This window comes from Ambystoma mexicanum, chromosome 12 (genome assembly GCF_040938575.1).
Source record: "Ambystoma mexicanum isolate Mex_15411 chromosome 12, UKY_AmexF1_1, whole genome shotgun sequence".
Classification (NCBI taxonomy): domain Eukaryota; kingdom Metazoa; phylum Chordata; class Amphibia; order Caudata; family Ambystomatidae; genus Ambystoma; species Ambystoma mexicanum.
In genome coordinates this window covers 855,272,593-855,290,845 of record NC_090936.1, presented here as the reverse complement: position 1 = coordinate 855,290,845, position 18,253 = coordinate 855,272,593, and the positions used below count along the sequence as shown (strand labels likewise).

Genomic DNA, 18,253 nt, shown 5'->3' with positions numbered 1-18,253 from the left:
CTTCAATTTTGTCAGCCCAAGGGGTCCAATCAGTTAGAGAAGCCTCAAGGGCATAGAGAAAAGTTGATGCCAATTTCTGCCTATAAATAGTGCATATCCCAAAAAGACAGGACCGCCCCATAATGGAAAGTACCTTGGCCCTCTTATTTAGCTGCAGAGTCTCGTTTGTCCCAGCTTTTTCTTAAGCAAGTTCGTACCCAAGGTATTTATAGGAGTGGACGCTTTTGATGTTACCTATACTGCAAGGGATAGATGTATTATTGCATCGTCAGCAGCCAACAGCCATAAATGGTGTTTTGTTGATAATGATTTTTAGGCCATTTTTGTCAGCATAGGAGCACACAGCCCTTGCACTATTACAGATCCCTACATATGTATTGTCAAAAAATGACTATCATCTGCATAGCAGATCCAGACCAACTTACTCTTGCCAATCCTGGGAAATGCATTCATTTTTTCAATGCTGATTTCACCAAAATCAGCCATGAATAGATTGAAGAACATTGGCGCAAGGGCACAGCCCTGTCAAGCACTCATATTAACAGATATAGAATCAGACATTGGGCCCGTATTATTCAGCCTTACTCTTGTAGTGTTTTGTTCGTACATTAGTCTGCAAAGGTATAGTAAATGGGCCCATATGCTCAGTTTTGCCCACAACCTGCTTCTATTTACCATATCGAATGCGGATGATAAGTCCACAAAAAGAATGTAAAGAGGTAGCCCAGCAGGGCTATTAGCTTGCTCAGTTAAGGTATTGACCAGAAAAATATTATCAACAGTAGAATAGCCCTTACGAAACCCGGTTTGGGCTTTATTAAGGATGTTATTTTGGGATATCCACTTATTTATTTCCCGAAGGACTAATGTGTAAAAGATTTTACTAGGCACATCTGTAAGGGCTAATAGGCGGTAGTTCTCGGGTAGGTTTCGGTTCCCATTTTTGATTATGGTTATAGTGATAGAGGTATTCCAGGACTTGGGTAAAACTCCAGTGTATATGATTTTACAGAAGATAATAAGTATGATGTCCGGCCAGATAGCAGCGTTTTGCTTAATAATGATATTACACGAGCCATCCGGGCTAGGGGCATGACGTTTTTTGTTTCTTAAAAATATCTATTAAATCATCTGTGTATTGTGAAATCTTTTATTGGCTTTTTAACCAATCTCACAAAATCTCCCCTGAATCTTCCCTCAAGATGTTTTACCCAGGTTTCGCTGTCAATACAGCAGGCCAGCTCTTGGTAGCCTTTACTGGAGACCGCCCTGAAATTTGCCCACAGTTTTTTGGTGTCCCCACCCAGGAGAACTTTGACCATGGCTTGCCAATTTACATTATCATTTTTTTTTTGTAAACTCTTTTTATTGATTTCACAAAATAACACACAAACCATCCCTCCCCCCGGCAACAACATTATCATTTGAAGCTCTGTTGATATACCCAATTCCTATAGTTTATTATTTTTCGTTTTTCCCAGTTATGAGGCCCAGGAAGTGGCGGAGTGTTCAATAGCTTTTAGTACTTGGCACATTTTTTTTTCTTTTCCAGGTGTATTATTTTATGAAAAAGGGGAAACAGAGTGGGTTAATGCTGGAAAAGGAAGCAGTTTTTGACTCATAGGCATCATATCATGCATGCATATAGAGATCCATTCCACAGCTTCATCCACAGTCATCTTGGTCATGTCTTTGATCTGGAGGCACTTACTCCGCTTGCTAGCTATAATCAGATTCCGATCGGACCAACCCAACCGATTCCCCTTGCCCAACACTACAACCTCCCCAATATTATCAAAAATTGGGATTTCAGTGATGGTCTTCACCATTAGCATACGGGCCAGTAGAGAATGGTCACTAAAAGAGTAGGCTGAATGGTGACTGAATCAAGAGGTCATATAGGGTTGCATTAAGATAGATATAATCAATAGTTGAAGAATACAGGCCGTTGGTCCAGGTAAGCTCAAGCCCTAGTTTCTCATTACCGAAGCCATTTATCATATGCAAGTTTACATCGGCAAAGAAAGTCCTCCATCTTTCAGCTTTTACATTAGGGTTGATTCTCTCTTCATCCTGACTCATAATATTCTGATACTCCTACAGGTTATTGGCATTCAGATCACCTCCCAATACAACATTTACTTCACCATCTGCAGCAAATGTGTCTGTTAAGCATTGGTAGATGTTCAGTTGGATATCAAGTGTACACCCATCTCCAGGAGGGTCATAGATATTTACCAGGATAATTTTGGGACCCCCTTCAATAAGTATTTCCACCATCAATACATTGGGACTATTATCCATATGGATAGATTGTGAGGAAATGTTATTGCTTACCAGAGTGGCCAAACCACCATAAGATCAGAACATTTGTTGCAGATGACAATACCAACACTTGTCAAAAAATATATTTATTTATATGTAACCTCAAAACTTTTTGTTGTTCTCAACATCCACATTTATAAACCACCATTCACACTCTCACTGTATATATACATTCTCCACAACTATGGTACTATATAAACCTAGAAACCTATATATTTAAATAAATCACAACACTTCTTTGTCATTTCAGTAAGTGTTAATACAACAAATCAAATAGCATCCTGCTTGTTTGATATAACTCGACATATGTTTTGGTCGTCAAGGAACCGGCTCCTAATTTGGGCCAATCAATATAGGCGACCTTCTTCAGGAGACGAATGGTTCAATTGCAACCACTCCGAGATCTCAATAAGGTGGGAGATGTCATCAATATACAATTCATCAAAATGACTATCTCTCAAAAAAAGACACAGATACAACTTGTGTGTATATCTCCATTAATGTATATACAGATTGACACTCGCCTCCACACACAAGAATGGGAGTTGCGTGTCAACGATGGAATTTATCCTACAGTGTTGATAGATTACTCTGCGCCTAGACTGCAACGGAAAAGAGGGACAAGGCATTTCAATCAGCCTCCCCCGTGAACCTAATCGAGGCAAATCCACATTATGTTTCTTAATGGGTACGCTTTAAACCCATTCTCTTACATGATGAATAATTCAGGTATGGGGGTGTCTTGCACATGAATCACACCTTCTAAATTTGTAGAGCTCAGGAAAGAACGTCCTTGATCTTCCCTAGGATGCAACACAGAGAATGTGTATGTGAGCCTATCTATTCCAAACAATCACAAATTCTGGTGTATCACTTCCCATATAGTCTCCTCACCTCATGTATTCAAATCCGGGAATGAATTATTCTATTTCCTCAGATGCTTTACACACTCTTCACTGGCTCATGTCCATATTCCTGCAAAAATAGAGGGCAATATCACACTACTGCATGTGCCCATCTAAGGGCATCTACACTCTTGTCAGACCATCAGCTGACCATGTTTATATTTTAGTTTTTAATGTCCTGCTCCCTCGTAACATCATTATGGTGTTGCTGGGATATTGACATTTGGTTAAAATCAGACAAATGCCTATTCTTTTCATGTAGAAATAGGATCACTATCTGCTCAACTCGCAGAACACTGCCCTGATATCAGGAAGTTCTGTGGTTGGCATGTATACACAATACAGCATTCTGCTTCCTCTTTTCTAACCGTGTGTTCTATATATTTAGTCGAGGCCTTGTGTATGATATAAATGGGTTAATGTCCCAATGTATTCACAGAGTTATGATACTTGACATTATCATGTATCTTAGTAATTCAGTAAAGTTGAGGGTAAATACCCTTGCGCGTGATGCATTCAAACTTAAATGCTATCCGTGCACGCCATTTATCTCAAGGGGTTAAACAAGGGACATAGGCAACCTGATGAAACATGCCGTGAATGAGGGATGGATTAGAGAAGAAAAGATATACCTATGCAAGGCCCATCTGGGAAAAGGGGCATTCTATGTACTTTCGAAAGTACACAAAAATGCAGAACATCCCCCGGGAGACCGATGGTCTCGGCAATCGATTCATTGTTAGAGCCTCTGTCTGTATAAACGGAGTTCTTTTTGAAACCATTTGTTGAACAAATGCCTGCATATATAAAGGACACAACTCATATGCACCTCATTTTAGAAAATGTCACTGTGGAACCAGGGGACCTTTTTAGTGACAATGGACGTCAAATCATTCTATACGTCCATCCCACAGATGCAGAGTTTGGAGGTGATAAGAACTATTCTTGACACAAGGGAAAAACCATTCACTCCACCAACGGGCTTCATATTGGAATGTGCACGCTTGGCGATGTGTGAAAAGTTTATACAAACAACAGAGGGGCAAGTATGGGTGCCACCTTTGCACCAGATGTGGCAAATTTTTTACATGTTTGTACTTGGACCAACAAACGCTTCAAAACAACAACGCTTTGGTGAGAACCTGGTAGTGTGGAAACGATTCATAGACAATGTGTTCTTTGTGTGGAGAGGCCAGGAAGACTCTTTGGCAGCCTTCCATCTGTGGATAAACGCATGCGATCCGCATATTAGTTTCTCAATGGAATGGAATAAAGTTAATGTATGTTTTTTGGATCTAGTGATCCAAAAGAGAGCAGACCATTTGGAAGCTACTCATTTTAGAAAAAGCACGGATAAGAACACACTATTGCATTATTCCAGTTTCCACCCAGCGGGTTTAAAATTAAATCTACCACATGGTCAATTCCTTCATATTAGAAGGAATTGTACAGAAAAGACTGAGTTCATCAATCATTTGGTGAAACTCAAGGACAGATTAATTGACAGGGGGTATCCAAAGAAGATGGTTAAACAGCATTATAAACAAGCTTTGAACACACATCGTGAGGTCTGTCTGTCACCAAAGATCAGAGAAAAAAAAAACAGACTCAATTTGTGTATCTACGTTTTCCCCAATAAGTAATTTGATCAAGGGGAGTGTGAACAAGAACTGGCACCTGGGGAAATGTCCTGGGAGTCTGGCACAGAAACAGATGTTTGCATTCAAACGCAATATGAACCTGAAACAAAAATTAGTACATACGTACAAGGAACATGAAGAGCATAAAACAGTGATGAACCAATGGGGTCTACAACCGGTCATAGGACATCACAAATGTGGCCATTGTGTGGCATGCCAATTTACTTCAAAGAGAAAATCTTTTGAATATGGCAATAATAAGGAATGGATCCTGAAGAACCAAACAAACTGTCTGAGCAAAAATATCATATATATTATCGAATGCCCATGTGATCTAGTATATGCGGGCAAAACGATGAGAGAGGTACGCCAAAAAATAGCCGAACATCTTTCCTGTATAAGGAACAAGGTGCAAGATAAACCATTGTTGGAGCATTTCTCCAAAATGGAATATACAGACAAGGATATTAGGTGGTTTGTACTTCAAACCATCAAGACCCCGATGAGAGGGGGGACATGTCTACCATGTTACACAGACGGGAACAAAGATGGATCCATTCCTTGGATTCAGTGAAGAATGGTTTAAACATCTCCATTGAATGGAACAAACTGGCCACGGGATAAGAGACAGGAAATATGGATCGTCCTTTTGTAAAATCAACCATTTTCCATGCATCGGTAAAGATCACAATTTCCCTTGCTAACAGCACATGTTTACCCACCCCACACATGAATAGAAGGTTGAGGAAGCACAGTTGGACGGGGTATGCATTACACTATCTGTGTTCATCCTTTCCACCACTTGTCACTGTGTTCATGTGAAGTACATTGTGCACACATGGGAGAGAAAGAATCGCTTTAATTGGGGGTTTAATAGGGATTTGCCCATTTCTCTGGGGTTTCGGTAAAGATCACATTTTGTGTGATAATAAATACTTATGTTTCCAGAACCTCCCACTTGTAAACACGGAACATTGGGTCTTTGACCCCTTTTTATATAGATAACTTGGAAGGCATTGTGTAACAATTATATAGAGGGAAAAAAAGAAAGCGTTCTTGAAAAATCTTTTTTGATTGGTTCATAAAGCTGTGTTCGGTTTGCCTTATTCTGCTGTGGATCATAGGGTGGTGATGTAAGGGCCCACATTGTATAAGCGAACAAAGTTCACGTTGACTTCCATCATTTCATTTGTGACACGTGATCACTACATGTCCCAGGAACCTTTGAGGCATAGGGCGAGTAGTCCTTTTGCCATGTTCATGGCCTACATAAGGTAGCCACGATCACTTGTGTGTGTTGGGGCGAGCAGAAGACAGCGAAGCACATCGATCGTGTGAAAGAAGAAAAAGAAAAAACAACGGTAAGTCAGATGTGTGTTTCCTTTACTCCGGGGTGATGAGAAATCACGACGCCAACTTTGGCTGGTGTTCGGCGTAAACAGAGAAGTGGCGAGGGGCAGGCCGCTTTGCTTAACCCCTCGGGATAAATGGCGTGCATGGATAGCATTTAAGTGTGAATGCATCACGTGCAAGGGTATTTACCCCTCAACTTTACTGAATTACTAAGATGCACGATAATGTCAAATATAATATAACAGTGTGAATACATTAGGACATTAACCCATTAATGTCATACACAAGACCGCGACTAGACATATAGAACACGCGGTTAGAAACGAGGAAGCTGTATTGTGTATACATGCCAACCACAGAACGTCCTGCTATAGGGCACTGTTCTGCGAGTTGAGCAGATAGTGATCCTATTTCTACATGAAAAGAATAGGCATTTGTCTGATTTGAACCAAATGTCAATATCCCAGCAACACCATAATGATGTTACGAGGGAGCATGATATTAAAATCAAAAATATAAACCTGGTCAGCTGATGGCCTGACAAGAGTGTAAATGCCTTTGGATGGGCACATGCAGTAGTGTGATATTGCCCTATATTTTTGCAGGATTATGGACCTGAGTCAGTGAAGAGTGTGTAAAGCATCTGAGGAAATGGAATAATTAATTCCCGGATTTGATGAGGTGAGGAGACTATATAGGAAGTGATGCACCAGAATTTGTGATTGTTTGGAATAGATAGGCTCACATACACATTCTGTGTTGCATCCTAGGGAAGATCAAGGACGTTCTTTCCTGAGCTCTACAAATTTGGAAGGTGTGATTCATGTGCAAGACACCCCCATACCTGAATTATTCATCAGGTAAGAGAATGGGTTTGAAAAGCACCCATTAAGAAACATAATGTGGATTTGCCTTGATTATGTTCACGAGGGAGACTGATTGAAATGCCTTATCCCTCTTTTCCGTTGCAGTCTAGGCGCACAGTAATCTATCACCACTGTAGGATAAATGACACATGACACATGACACAGTTGCAAAAGGATTTTCAAAGCAAAACTGGTAGATATGTTGTGCGCTTCCATATCTTTAAGTTTTGTCTTACAGATACAGTTTACAGATGAGCCATCATCAGACAGCGCAGACTGTTCTTTGCTATCAATGTTAGACTCGGTGGACCTGTCCACCAGATCACTAAACCATGGGGTACAAGAAAATCTATCCGGGTTAGACAGAGATAAAGAAACTGGCACGTTTTCGGCAGACTCGGCATGTTCACCAGAGGCGCCATTTGCATCCGCTTGTGTTTCGCTCCAAGTTGGCTATCTGGCCTTCAAGGTTATAACATAAATTGAGCAATGAGTTGTTATTATCAAAGTCTTCTGAAATCGATATGGCTTCAGTCGTCAGCCTGTCTGAGGGCACTTGTTTCTCATGGATCTCTGCCAGCACAGGCCGTCCAGGAAAAAAGTCTGTTATCTTATTTTCCTTGGCAGTGACGGTCCAAGTGCTTACTTTACCAGTAGCCTTTGTTCCACTACCATTTCCATTCTTCTTGCTTGCTTTAAGCTTACTGCAGATCTTCATATTTATACCCTCTGAATTCTTGCCAGGCAGCAGAAGGTATTGCAGTAGGTCTATGTCTTCACCCAACCAGCAGCCCAAGGGGCGGAGGTCGGCAAATCGCTGCCCGTCGACAGCAGCAGGGGGATTGTCCGAGGAGCTAACAGTTAACCCACTCAAGCGACTCAAAGAGCAAGGCTCAGCAGTCACCATTCGTGAGAAGGCAGCAGCGGAAGTATCCGGGGAGAAATGAAAGCCACTTACAACCAATGGCTCAAAGAGCGAAGATCAGCAGTCACTGTTAGTATAGGGGCGGCAAAGGAATTGTCCGAGGAGCAGAGCGAACCGCCCACAACCAGCGACGCAAGGAGCGCGGCTCAGCGGGCACCGCTAGTATAAAAGCAGCAGAAGTGTTGTCAGTGACACTGAAAAAGCTACATAAGCCAGCTGCTCAGAGCTCAGAATAGACACTATTGGTATAGCTGGCACTAAGACACTAAGGCACGTTGATCAAGCAATAGATCGCCAATTGAGTATTAAGATGTAATCAAGTCAAACATGGGCGAGATCAGCCAGCCACACCAATGAGAAAAAGGCACTTATCAGATTGCTTATGTAAAAGTGCAGTTACAGTTCATAGCACTGCAGTGAAGAGTGCTGTTGAGATCTTTGAGTCGTTATACTCTCATACCATGCCATATGGGATATGCATTCACTGACCAAGATCTCAACAATTTCTCACAGTGCTCTCGCCCACTACCTTTCACCCCAACCTTTCCCTCACAATGTATATATAACACGTATACAGCAGGGACAGACAGTTGGTGGGACAGAGATATACCGAAGCTGACTGGTCGAGAGAAGAATGAATCGGGACACAACAGGCTCACGCCTCACAGAAACGGCTCCAACCGCTACAGAGCAATGGAGCCCCCGCCGCCACCGCTGTGGTTAAAGTCCACACCACTTTCGGCTTGAAGCTGTTTTTTCGGCAGTCTTTCGTCACTCTCTGCTTCGCAAAGTTCCTCAGTTAGAGGAAAGAACCTTACAAGAGCACACACTCATGCCGTCAAGCCGCACCGACCAGCAGAAAGTCACGTGGCCATGCAATCAGATGCCTCCAACATTGTTCAATGGCCTAGTATTTTGGAATGTATCTTTGCATTCTTGTTCATTATTGTAATTGGCCTATACAATTTGCATTGTGTCTGGTTTTTGTTGCTTTTGAGGATTAACGTGGTAGAGGATTTCTCTATTGCTAGCGTTCTTGTGCCTGTAGAAAGAAATTAAGTCAGAGGCAGGACCAGTTGCAGCTGGAATGTCTTATAAAATGTGACTGTAAACCCAGCTTGCCCAAGGAGACTGTCTTTTTAAGGGATTTGATAGCTCTCAAAAGCTCAAACTGGGGTCCTCGGCTCCTGCTTAACAGTTGGGGGTAGGTCGGGTAGTGCAGCTGAGGTGGCGTATTTCCTCTGCTCTTCCAAGTTTAAGAGATTATTAGTCATGAGGGAGGAAAAATAATGTTGCCTCAGTTTGGCCTTCTTACTTTCTTTGTAATTCCCCACTCCTTTATCATCCTTTAAACCAAGGATGTTATTCTTGGGCCTAGGTCTGGATAATTTAGACACCAAAAGCCCACTAGGCCTTTCATGTAAGGTAGTGTTTATTATGGCCATCCCATCAGCGCAAAGAGTTTCAGGATTGCTGGTGCTGAGAAGGGAGCAAGCCCATCCCACCCCAATAGGCGCATTAAGGTGAGATGAGCCCCATTGAAAGAACTAGAATAGACGAGGGGGGAGTGTCCTAAAAGTCACCACACGGACATAATATTGTATGTGATGTAGACATTTAGACTTGGTGCATGCAAACAAGCGAAGCAAACACCATTTTTGAAGATATTAGTAGCCATAGTCAAAGCACAGGGCCATGCAATATTTAGAGTGTTACACACAGGCAGCGAGCCTGAAGGGGAAATCTGGATAGGCCCAGGCACTGATGAGAGAGACCCACGCTGCCAACATTACACAGAAACCCCTTTTCTTTTAAAGTTGTTGCCAATATGTATGTTCTAAAAAGAATGTGCCCTGCAAGGCCACTAGACAGTACTGGGTGCCTTGGTGTACATGTTATCAGAAACGGGCCCAAGCAGTCCTCTGACCCACCCAGCTAACTACGAGTTATAGCCCCTACAACTGCCCTAGTCCGGAGACCTCTGAATTCCAAGATCCCAGTTGACCCCAGACCACCAACCATAAACCAATGAACCATAAAGATCTGAGAGTATGGTCGTTGTAGTGCGAGGTACAGGGAGGAATACATTATAGTTCAAAATCTAGGGTGGGAGCTGGTAATGCGATCGGGAATGAGTGAAGCATGTGTGGGTTGGTGTGACCTCGAGACTCACCCCTGTGCCAGTCCACAAGCCTGCCAGGTGCACTGTATAATGATCGAGTAGCATTGTTCACAAATGTAGCAAATTGCTTCTTCAGCCTTGGTTCCTTGGAGACGATGTGTCCAGCAGAACCCACATGATGGAAGACGGACAGACTGAGCTGGGACCAATGGCCTGGTATCCTCTATGGAGCAGGCCGACCATGTAGCGGGTCGCACCAACCGGCCACGCAGGTTTTTACTGTGTACAATGACGTCAGCTATGACTCTGCCTCATTATAAGACTTTGCTTGTACATTTTCAGGCAGAAAGTTCCGTGGTAGCAGAGTTCTTTGCTGATGCACCTATCTTTGCAGAAATGAATACTTGTTTGACTTACAAGCGCATATTGGGCCCTTTTCCTTAGGAGGGTGTATTTTATTTTTGGTGTGAGCGTTGAGGGGCGTGCCTTCACTGGCGTTGTCATCACCAGAATCTTCTTTGAAATTATTCAGGGACAAGGCGGTTTCCACATGAGCAAAATAATTTATCTGGCAGTTTCCTTCCAGAATCCCAACTGGGTGCTGCACATTTCTGGCTCTAAAGGTACATTAAAGCTTTATTTGGAACCATTTTCCGATATCCTATCGGAACAATATGGGCATGCTATATTGCCTTTGAATTGTGGACTGCATCAAAATTTGCTATGACAATGCCAAAAGGTTGTTGCCAGGAAAGGTGACCGAACAATAAACCAAATACAAGGCCGCAACTTGCACCTTGTTTGCCAACATGTGCACACGTTCAGCCAAAATTACTGTTTGGATTCAGCGGTATGTGAGTATGTACAGGTTGTCCAGGCAGTGCTGAAAAATTAGCTTCAGTGTACTTGCATCCCAGACATTGAAGCTGTGTTGTCTTTCTGACTTGCGCTGCTATGTTCTCAAGTGAGTAACATGTTTATTGCTTCCATCACTGCTTGATAATCTTTATTAAAAAGTAAGTAACTACTAAAAGTCCAATACTAGAGACGAATAAAATACTCAGCTCTCATGGTAGATTCCAAGTATTGGTGTCTTTATAGGTTGTCAAAGAATCGCCCTCCTCCTCAAGGAGGCTAATGGGTTTGTAGTGTGAATTTGCATCAAGAATTTGTAAATGAAACTGTAAGTTGTAGAATGTTGGCTGGCCCCTGTGGACGTGTCATCTAGGACTGTGCCTGCGCTCTTAAAACAGGGTATGTATTAACCGGGGTTTAAAGGGCTACATTTTTCCTAAGTTAAGTTAGTTGTGTTCAAAATTATTTTAGATGTTCTAGCATGAAAGATGGGCATATTAAAAAATATGTGAATCTATAAAGATCACCAATACCGAAGATCTACATTTGCAGGTAAATAACTTATTCTTCATATATGTTTAACTGCAGCAGATGAACATGTGTATGCTGTAAAAGATGTTCATATTGGATTTCTTTATTTTGATCTTCTAGAAAACTTGTTTCAAGGACCCAAGATGGCTCCCTCCATAGATTGGGGGATGCTGATGAAAGTTGACCCGGATTCCCTACCCAGCCAAGAAGAAGAAGCGGACAACCTGGTTGATTCATTATCTAAGGTAACTACTCTCATTATAAAATCTCAGTTTCACTCCAATGCAGTAAGCTAACAATTTTAGCCAATGTGATATTATTTAAAAAAGTAAAATCAATGCCAAATATGTATTGTGTGTTCTGAGTTTTTATTTGAATGAAATAACATAATTGTACACCAAGAAACGCGAGGTAGGAGCAGCCCATACAGTTTCTCAGTTTACTAATGAAAGGACGCCTCTTTTCAGGGCATTTTTTCCACATGAGCAAAAGCACGCTTTGGACTGGTATATGTGATCAGTACCAGGGAGGAAAGACACACAATGTTTTGAATCTTACTGTTAAGCATCAGTTTAACACAACTACTGTGGTGAAGTGAGATCACAGCGAAAAAGGGTCTGCTGCTGTGCAAGTTGTGCCTAAGGCTGAGTGAACATTCAGCACTGGAGCAGATGCCAGTCTGCTGCAGTTTACTGTAGGCCGATGCAAGCTTGAGATTACATTGGATACTTTGAAACGCAATTCTGTTGTATGAAGCACCTTACAAATGCTCAATAGTAAAAAAAAAAAAAATAAATAACTTTCCCAAGATTTAAGAACTGAAACAGTAGAACATTAACTGTGAGTGTAAAATCAGACTTTTGTCTGCCCATTGGAAGCTCACGCATTGCAAATTCTTCTGGGTTACTTTATGAAAGGCCCTTGTTGAGGCTCACCTCATTGGGCACAGCGAAGGACGACTGCTTTATATTGTCTTCTATGCTAGCCTCTCTTTAAATATCTCGACATTATTATGCGTGAATGGCCAGATTAATTTAACAAGTGAAATGTCTATAGTCGCCGGCTGTGCTAAGAATGATCAAACGGGGGACATGATACTGTCAAATAACTGCCCGGTTTCCTTTTATATACCAAGTGAATATTGTTGAGGGGTGGAGATGGCTTGTACAAGCAACAAGAAAGCAAGTATTGGCACATCCTTCAGCTTTAGAAAAAGCCCCAACTGAAAGTAACAATAGTGTGCATTAAAAACATGTGAAAGCTAGGGGTGGAGACACCATACTGCAGATCAGTTCCTTTGTGGAGATGCCCGGGACTCCTTGCGACGAGGATATCCAGAGTGGGTGGGACTCTGGTGAGGAGCTGACACTACATGATTTCTTTCCTGACGGGAAGTTTGTCACATTCAAAGATTTCACAGCCAAGCTGGGCAGCAACCAAATTAGATTACTTCAATACTTAAGAATGCAGATGGAATTCCAGTGCCGGTGGTCATCATTCCCTGACGGACCGATGCCCTGCATAACATTAGAATTGCTAGTGTCCAACAAAGACCCTAGAAGACTAGTGTCCAGACTATATAAGGCGTGTCAGTCTAATCAATCCTCAGTCAATTGGGCCAAATGGAAATGGGAAAGAGATTTAGGCATAACGATTTATGAGGAGCAATGGCTGCGTTGTTGTCGCTTGACAAAAGAGATCTCCCTAAATGCCAGTTTTAGGCTAATACAATACAAGGTACTCCACCAATTGCACTAAACACCTGTACGTGTCTCCAAATTTGCACCAGCAACTAGTGACGAATGTGCAAAATGTAACGCAGAAGCTGCAGACTCCTTGCATATGTATTGGAGTTGTCCGCGGATTGTCCGGTTCTGGCTGACAGTTGCCAATGTACTATGTGACATTACTGGAACACCCCCCTATGCTGTCCCCTCCCAAATATTTACTGGGCGATATTATTAAGTTCCCTGTGAAAATCTGCAGACTCTTCAACCTGGGTTGCCTAATTGCTAAAAAATGCATTTTAAAATATTGGAAATCCAGTGTAGCCCCCAATGTCAATGAATGGCTCAAAGAACTGACCTATACTAATGGGAGGGAAGAGTGTTATATTTCATTGACTGTGCCCAGTTGCAGACCGAAGGTCATTTCATATGGGGCCCATTCCGTAGCTTCCTATAGAAATCAGACACTTGAACTGTAAACTGTGTTGTGATACATTATAACCTTAGCCGTCACTGCTCTCCTGAAACTTACATGGACACTTGGTGCTGGTATAATACGATGATGTAATTCCCTCGCCTAGATATGTTTTTTATGGTATATCTGTCACTGAATTAAATGAAGTTTTTTTTATTTAAAAATGTGAAAGCTTACCAATAGCTACAATAACACATATTGCACAAACTGGTGCAGTTGCTCAGGCTCCAAATAAAATGGTGGAGCCAGAACGTGGTTGCTTTTTGAAAAACCTGGACCGTTTGGAAAGTCCTGGCTTTGTTTTTAATCGATCAAGTATAGATTCAGCACCAGCATCTGCCACTCTGAAAGCATTACATTGAGTGCTACAATCTCTAGTGGCACTATTTGATGAAATCGCTGTTGAAGTGATTGGATATATAAAAATGCTTCTCTGTATAAATAATAAGGAGTTTTTTTAAAAAAGTGTAATATCAGCAAAGTAATAGCAAGTATGCAGCAGATCTAATAAATACTGCACAAAGGGCGCACACAAAAAACATGGACATGAATAGAGATTGTAAAAGTATACCAAGTCTGGACTCTTGAGAGCTAGTGCGCAGGACCAAAACAATGGAACATATAATAGTTCATTACAGTGTTATATTACAGCTTACATATCTGTAACGTGCCGTAAACAAAACTGCCGTACAAGATCCTAAGTAAAATGTTCTAAACCAGGCAGGACGAGGTGGTGGAAAAGACAATTGAATAACCTAAGTAAGTTCACAGAGCGGGCGTGGCTGAGCAGCGAGCCAGGTGTACGCTGCACCCCCCCCCCAAGGTCCTGAATGATCTGGACGGATTGGCCCGTTTGCCCCGAGTTTCTTGAATCCAGGGCAGTAACTATACGCTGAATGAATGTTCCAAGGTTCACAAACAAAGGATAAGTTCCCAATTGCAAAAAGAAACAAAGTTCCCCTATTTCCAGGTGGGGCTAGGAGAATGACTCCCTTCTCCTGCTGTGCTCCCCAGTTGTTCGTAAGCCTGTCCAGGCTATCTGATCTTCAAAGTCTTTACAAAATCTTGTAGTTCCCTCCAAGGGCTTCTTCCGCTCTCTACTTTCTTTAACTTCCCCCACTGAGACGATGAAGAGGCTCCTTGACTCTCCAGTACCACACTCTCATGGAACTGGCCAGGTAATGGCCTCACAGCGTGCTTCACTACTTTCTCTTCTCCTGTCGTGACTTGAGTGTCGTGAAGATTAGAGAGACCTCCCTCCCCAAGTACCACACAGAGAGAAAGTAAGACCACTCTCTGTGCAATCCTTGAGGCCACAGGTGGGAGAAGCTGGAGCCCGGAACCACAGAACACTGAAAACCCTGAGGTTGCTGCAAAATTAGCACACAACAATCGCAGTAACCAAGACCATGCACAAGATGAGCGTCAGAAAAGGGGCTTACCTAATAATGACGGTAGCATTGCTATTGCTTGCACAGGGCTGGGGTATGGGGTCCGTGGAGGACACTCGAGCGGCACCCTCAGATGAAGGTATGGGTAAGTTGGAATGCACACTAGGGTGATTATGCAACACCAATCTGTTCCAGCTGTAATTCGGGCTTAGGAAATGGTAACAGTCCGTAAAACAATCGATGAGTTCAGCCAAGGTAACCAATGATCCAAATTGCAAGTATCAGAGCCTAGAGAAATCCAAAGGAAGCCGTGAAACAGAGCCGTGGTCAACCAGAGGTATCCGTCCAATGTAGAGCGCCAGAACCAGAGGGAATCCGAAGGAAGCCGTGAAACGATGCCAAGGTCAAGAATCCAAGAAACAAGAGCAGGTAGTCGGCACCGTACAGAGTTCCAAAGAAACAGCTGTGAGGCAACGAACAGGGCGCGAATCAGCGCTTTAAACCGAATCGCTTCCTCGTCACGTGACGCGCAACCACCTCACGTGACCGATGACTTGAAACACGTGATAGAGGACAGGCTGTCATGTGACATGGACCCGGTCATCTGTGCTTGCCGGCCCGAAAGCGCCAGGACAGCCGCCACTGAAGAAACTGGTATAGGCGGGAATGGGTGTGGCGCCTGCCGTGCCGTGTCTCACTGTAATGTCCCAAAAGGACACAGGAATCCAGCTGCTCACGTGACCCCCGTCCCATGTGAGTACTGGAGGGAGGGGGTTGCGGGACAAGGGCATGCTGTGGGTACTCTAGGGGTTGGGGTTGCGGAGGCATGAGCTGGGGTTGCGGAGGCATGAGTAGAAGGGTGCATGACATCTCCTTCTTTACTCAGTTTCAAACTTTCCCAGCCCCCTCCCGGATTTATTCCTGTTACCTTTTCTCTGGGAATGATTCAGTGATTTTGCCAGGGGGCACAGATTTGTTCGTCTGCCTTCTACATCTGCTACTCTTCGTAGGCCTGCTTGTCTTTGCGGCTAGGTACTGCTGGAGGTCTCAGTTCAAGTTCTGGACTGGGCGGTCCAACTGTTACAGGTCAAGCCACCACCACAGTTTCTCATGCTTCGGCTACGCAGCTCCACGGTGGGCCAGAGTAGGTGGCCTCAGCGCAGTTCTCGGACCTCACAGCCCAGCCACGACAGGTCACGCCACCACCTCTCAGTTTCTCTACTTAACGGAATGTCTGGAGATTTTTCTTGATGCCGATCCTCATTTCCAGTTTCCTGCCCAAGAGATTCTTGCAAGGATAAAACCACATCAACTAATCTAGTTAGGCCTTGTTTTATGAGTTGTTGGTCTTTATACAAGTTATTGCATAACGTAAAAAGGGCTTTCAGTATAATTACAAATTCAGGTTCAGATCATGGGTCTATTCATGATGAATCCGAAGAAGAAAAACGTGTTTGTCTTGGAGAAGATGCAAATACATTTGCTGCTATCTGAGTTAGCTCTGGTGTTTTAGCCAAGTTAGTTGAAGGAATATAATGAAATTCGATAATTGAGGAATTGGCACAGTATTTTTATCAGCATTGTTTTCCGTTTGCAAGCCTAGACATACATTCAGTAATTTATTATTGTCAATCAGATTTTCAAGAGACAGATTACGGTCCATGGTGGCTTCACTAGTAGCTCCTACAAGCATATTTGAGGAGGGGTACTCTGAGATACCCTTCATTGATGATTTAAGGAAGGCTGTGATCTTTCCTCTATCATTCTCTTCAGTCGGTCAGCGTTTCAAAACCACAAGGACAATTGTATCCTTGAGCACCCTCAATGAAAAGAAAATTCCATATATACAAGGGGGATCATTTGGGGGAAAAGTCACTATTAATTTGCAAGACTACTTGCAACAGAACAACAAAAAGGAAATATTTAAGTTGTGATTACCATATACAAAACCTCCTGATGACCCACTGGAACCACGGTGGAAAAACATGTGTAGAGGTTCAGAAATTCTTTTTAAAACCATGATCAATGAGACACAAAATTAGATAAAAATTCTCATATAGCCCTTTTTACTCCAAGTGTTTATTCAAGTTTGAAAGCTGGCGCAATATATAATGACCCCCTTGGAGCAACTATATCATTTATTATTGGGCACACAGAATACTGGGACATTCTTGCTGACGGCTACATGAACAAAATATCTATTGAGATTTGCCAGAAGGTTGACCGTTGCCTGCACTTTCTTCTGTAACCCATTTATATCACAAATGGCACTCATGATGCCGGCCACAATTGAGTGGTTGGTTATTGGGCTTGTTACAGATTCTCTTTTTTTTAAATTACGGCTGGCTGTTAGAACACATGTGCAGGCAGTGCGTTCCTTGTTGCACAGTAAGTATTTACAACTTATATCTGGCGTTTCAGTACAATGCGGCTGCATAGCCCACCGTGCTGTGAAAATTACTTGTTGGTATCAAAGCAAACGATAGAAAGTGAATGCTAACTAACTCCATTCACTAAGGAGGCAATGTGACAATCGTGCATGGGGAGCACTGTCACAATCGCAGCATTTGCAATCAAGCGGCCATTCACATAAATGCGATATGTAAGTACTTATTAAGAGGTGTAGTCTCACTCGGCCTCTGCAATCCCCAATGAACCACAAGAAACCACTTGGCTCCCCACTTCCCGCAATTTCGTTGCTTCTCTTTATCTTGTCGGTATTCACATCTTCTTCCTTTTTAAACATGGATTTAACATTGGGTTTTTCCTGTGTTTAAAGTGCCTATGTGTACTGTCCAAAATATCACTCATGTAATTTGCTTGCTTGTTTGTCGGTACGCCCCGGGTCACCAGTGACTCTGGGCCGACTCACTGGTAGTTTGTAGTGTCTCTGACTTATGGCGTGCCTCTGCAGTGAAGTTTCCTCTCTGGATTGGCTTCCTATGTGTTGCAGGCATCTTTTCAGCGTCTCCTGCAACTCTGCGTTCATTCACCGGCTTCCTTCTGTGGCTTGGAGAGCGCTGCTTCCTGACTCTACTGTACCTCCAGGAGCTACGCTTTGCATTTCAGTGCTCCTGCGGTCCTTCAGGTATGCCTGCTGCGCCTCTCCTTCTTTCCCGCCACGCCGGTATCTGTAGC

The 18,253-nt window shown here is 42.9% G+C and overlaps 1 protein-coding gene across 2 annotated transcripts in view; it reads left to right on the top strand.

Moving 5' to 3' along the window:
* CEP290 (centrosomal protein 290) overlaps positions 1-18,253 on the top strand; it is a 3,224,991-nt gene that overhangs the window by 6,591 nt on the left and 3,200,147 nt on the right. For both annotated transcript variants that reach the window (XM_069629332.1, XM_069629331.1), the window contains exon 2: positions 11,643-11,767. In XM_069629332.1, the coding sequence (XP_069485433.1) occupies positions 11,666-11,767 (102 nt within the window). In that variant the 5' untranslated portion in view covers positions 11,643-11,665. The remainder of the gene's footprint in view (positions 1-11,642; positions 11,768-18,253) is intronic.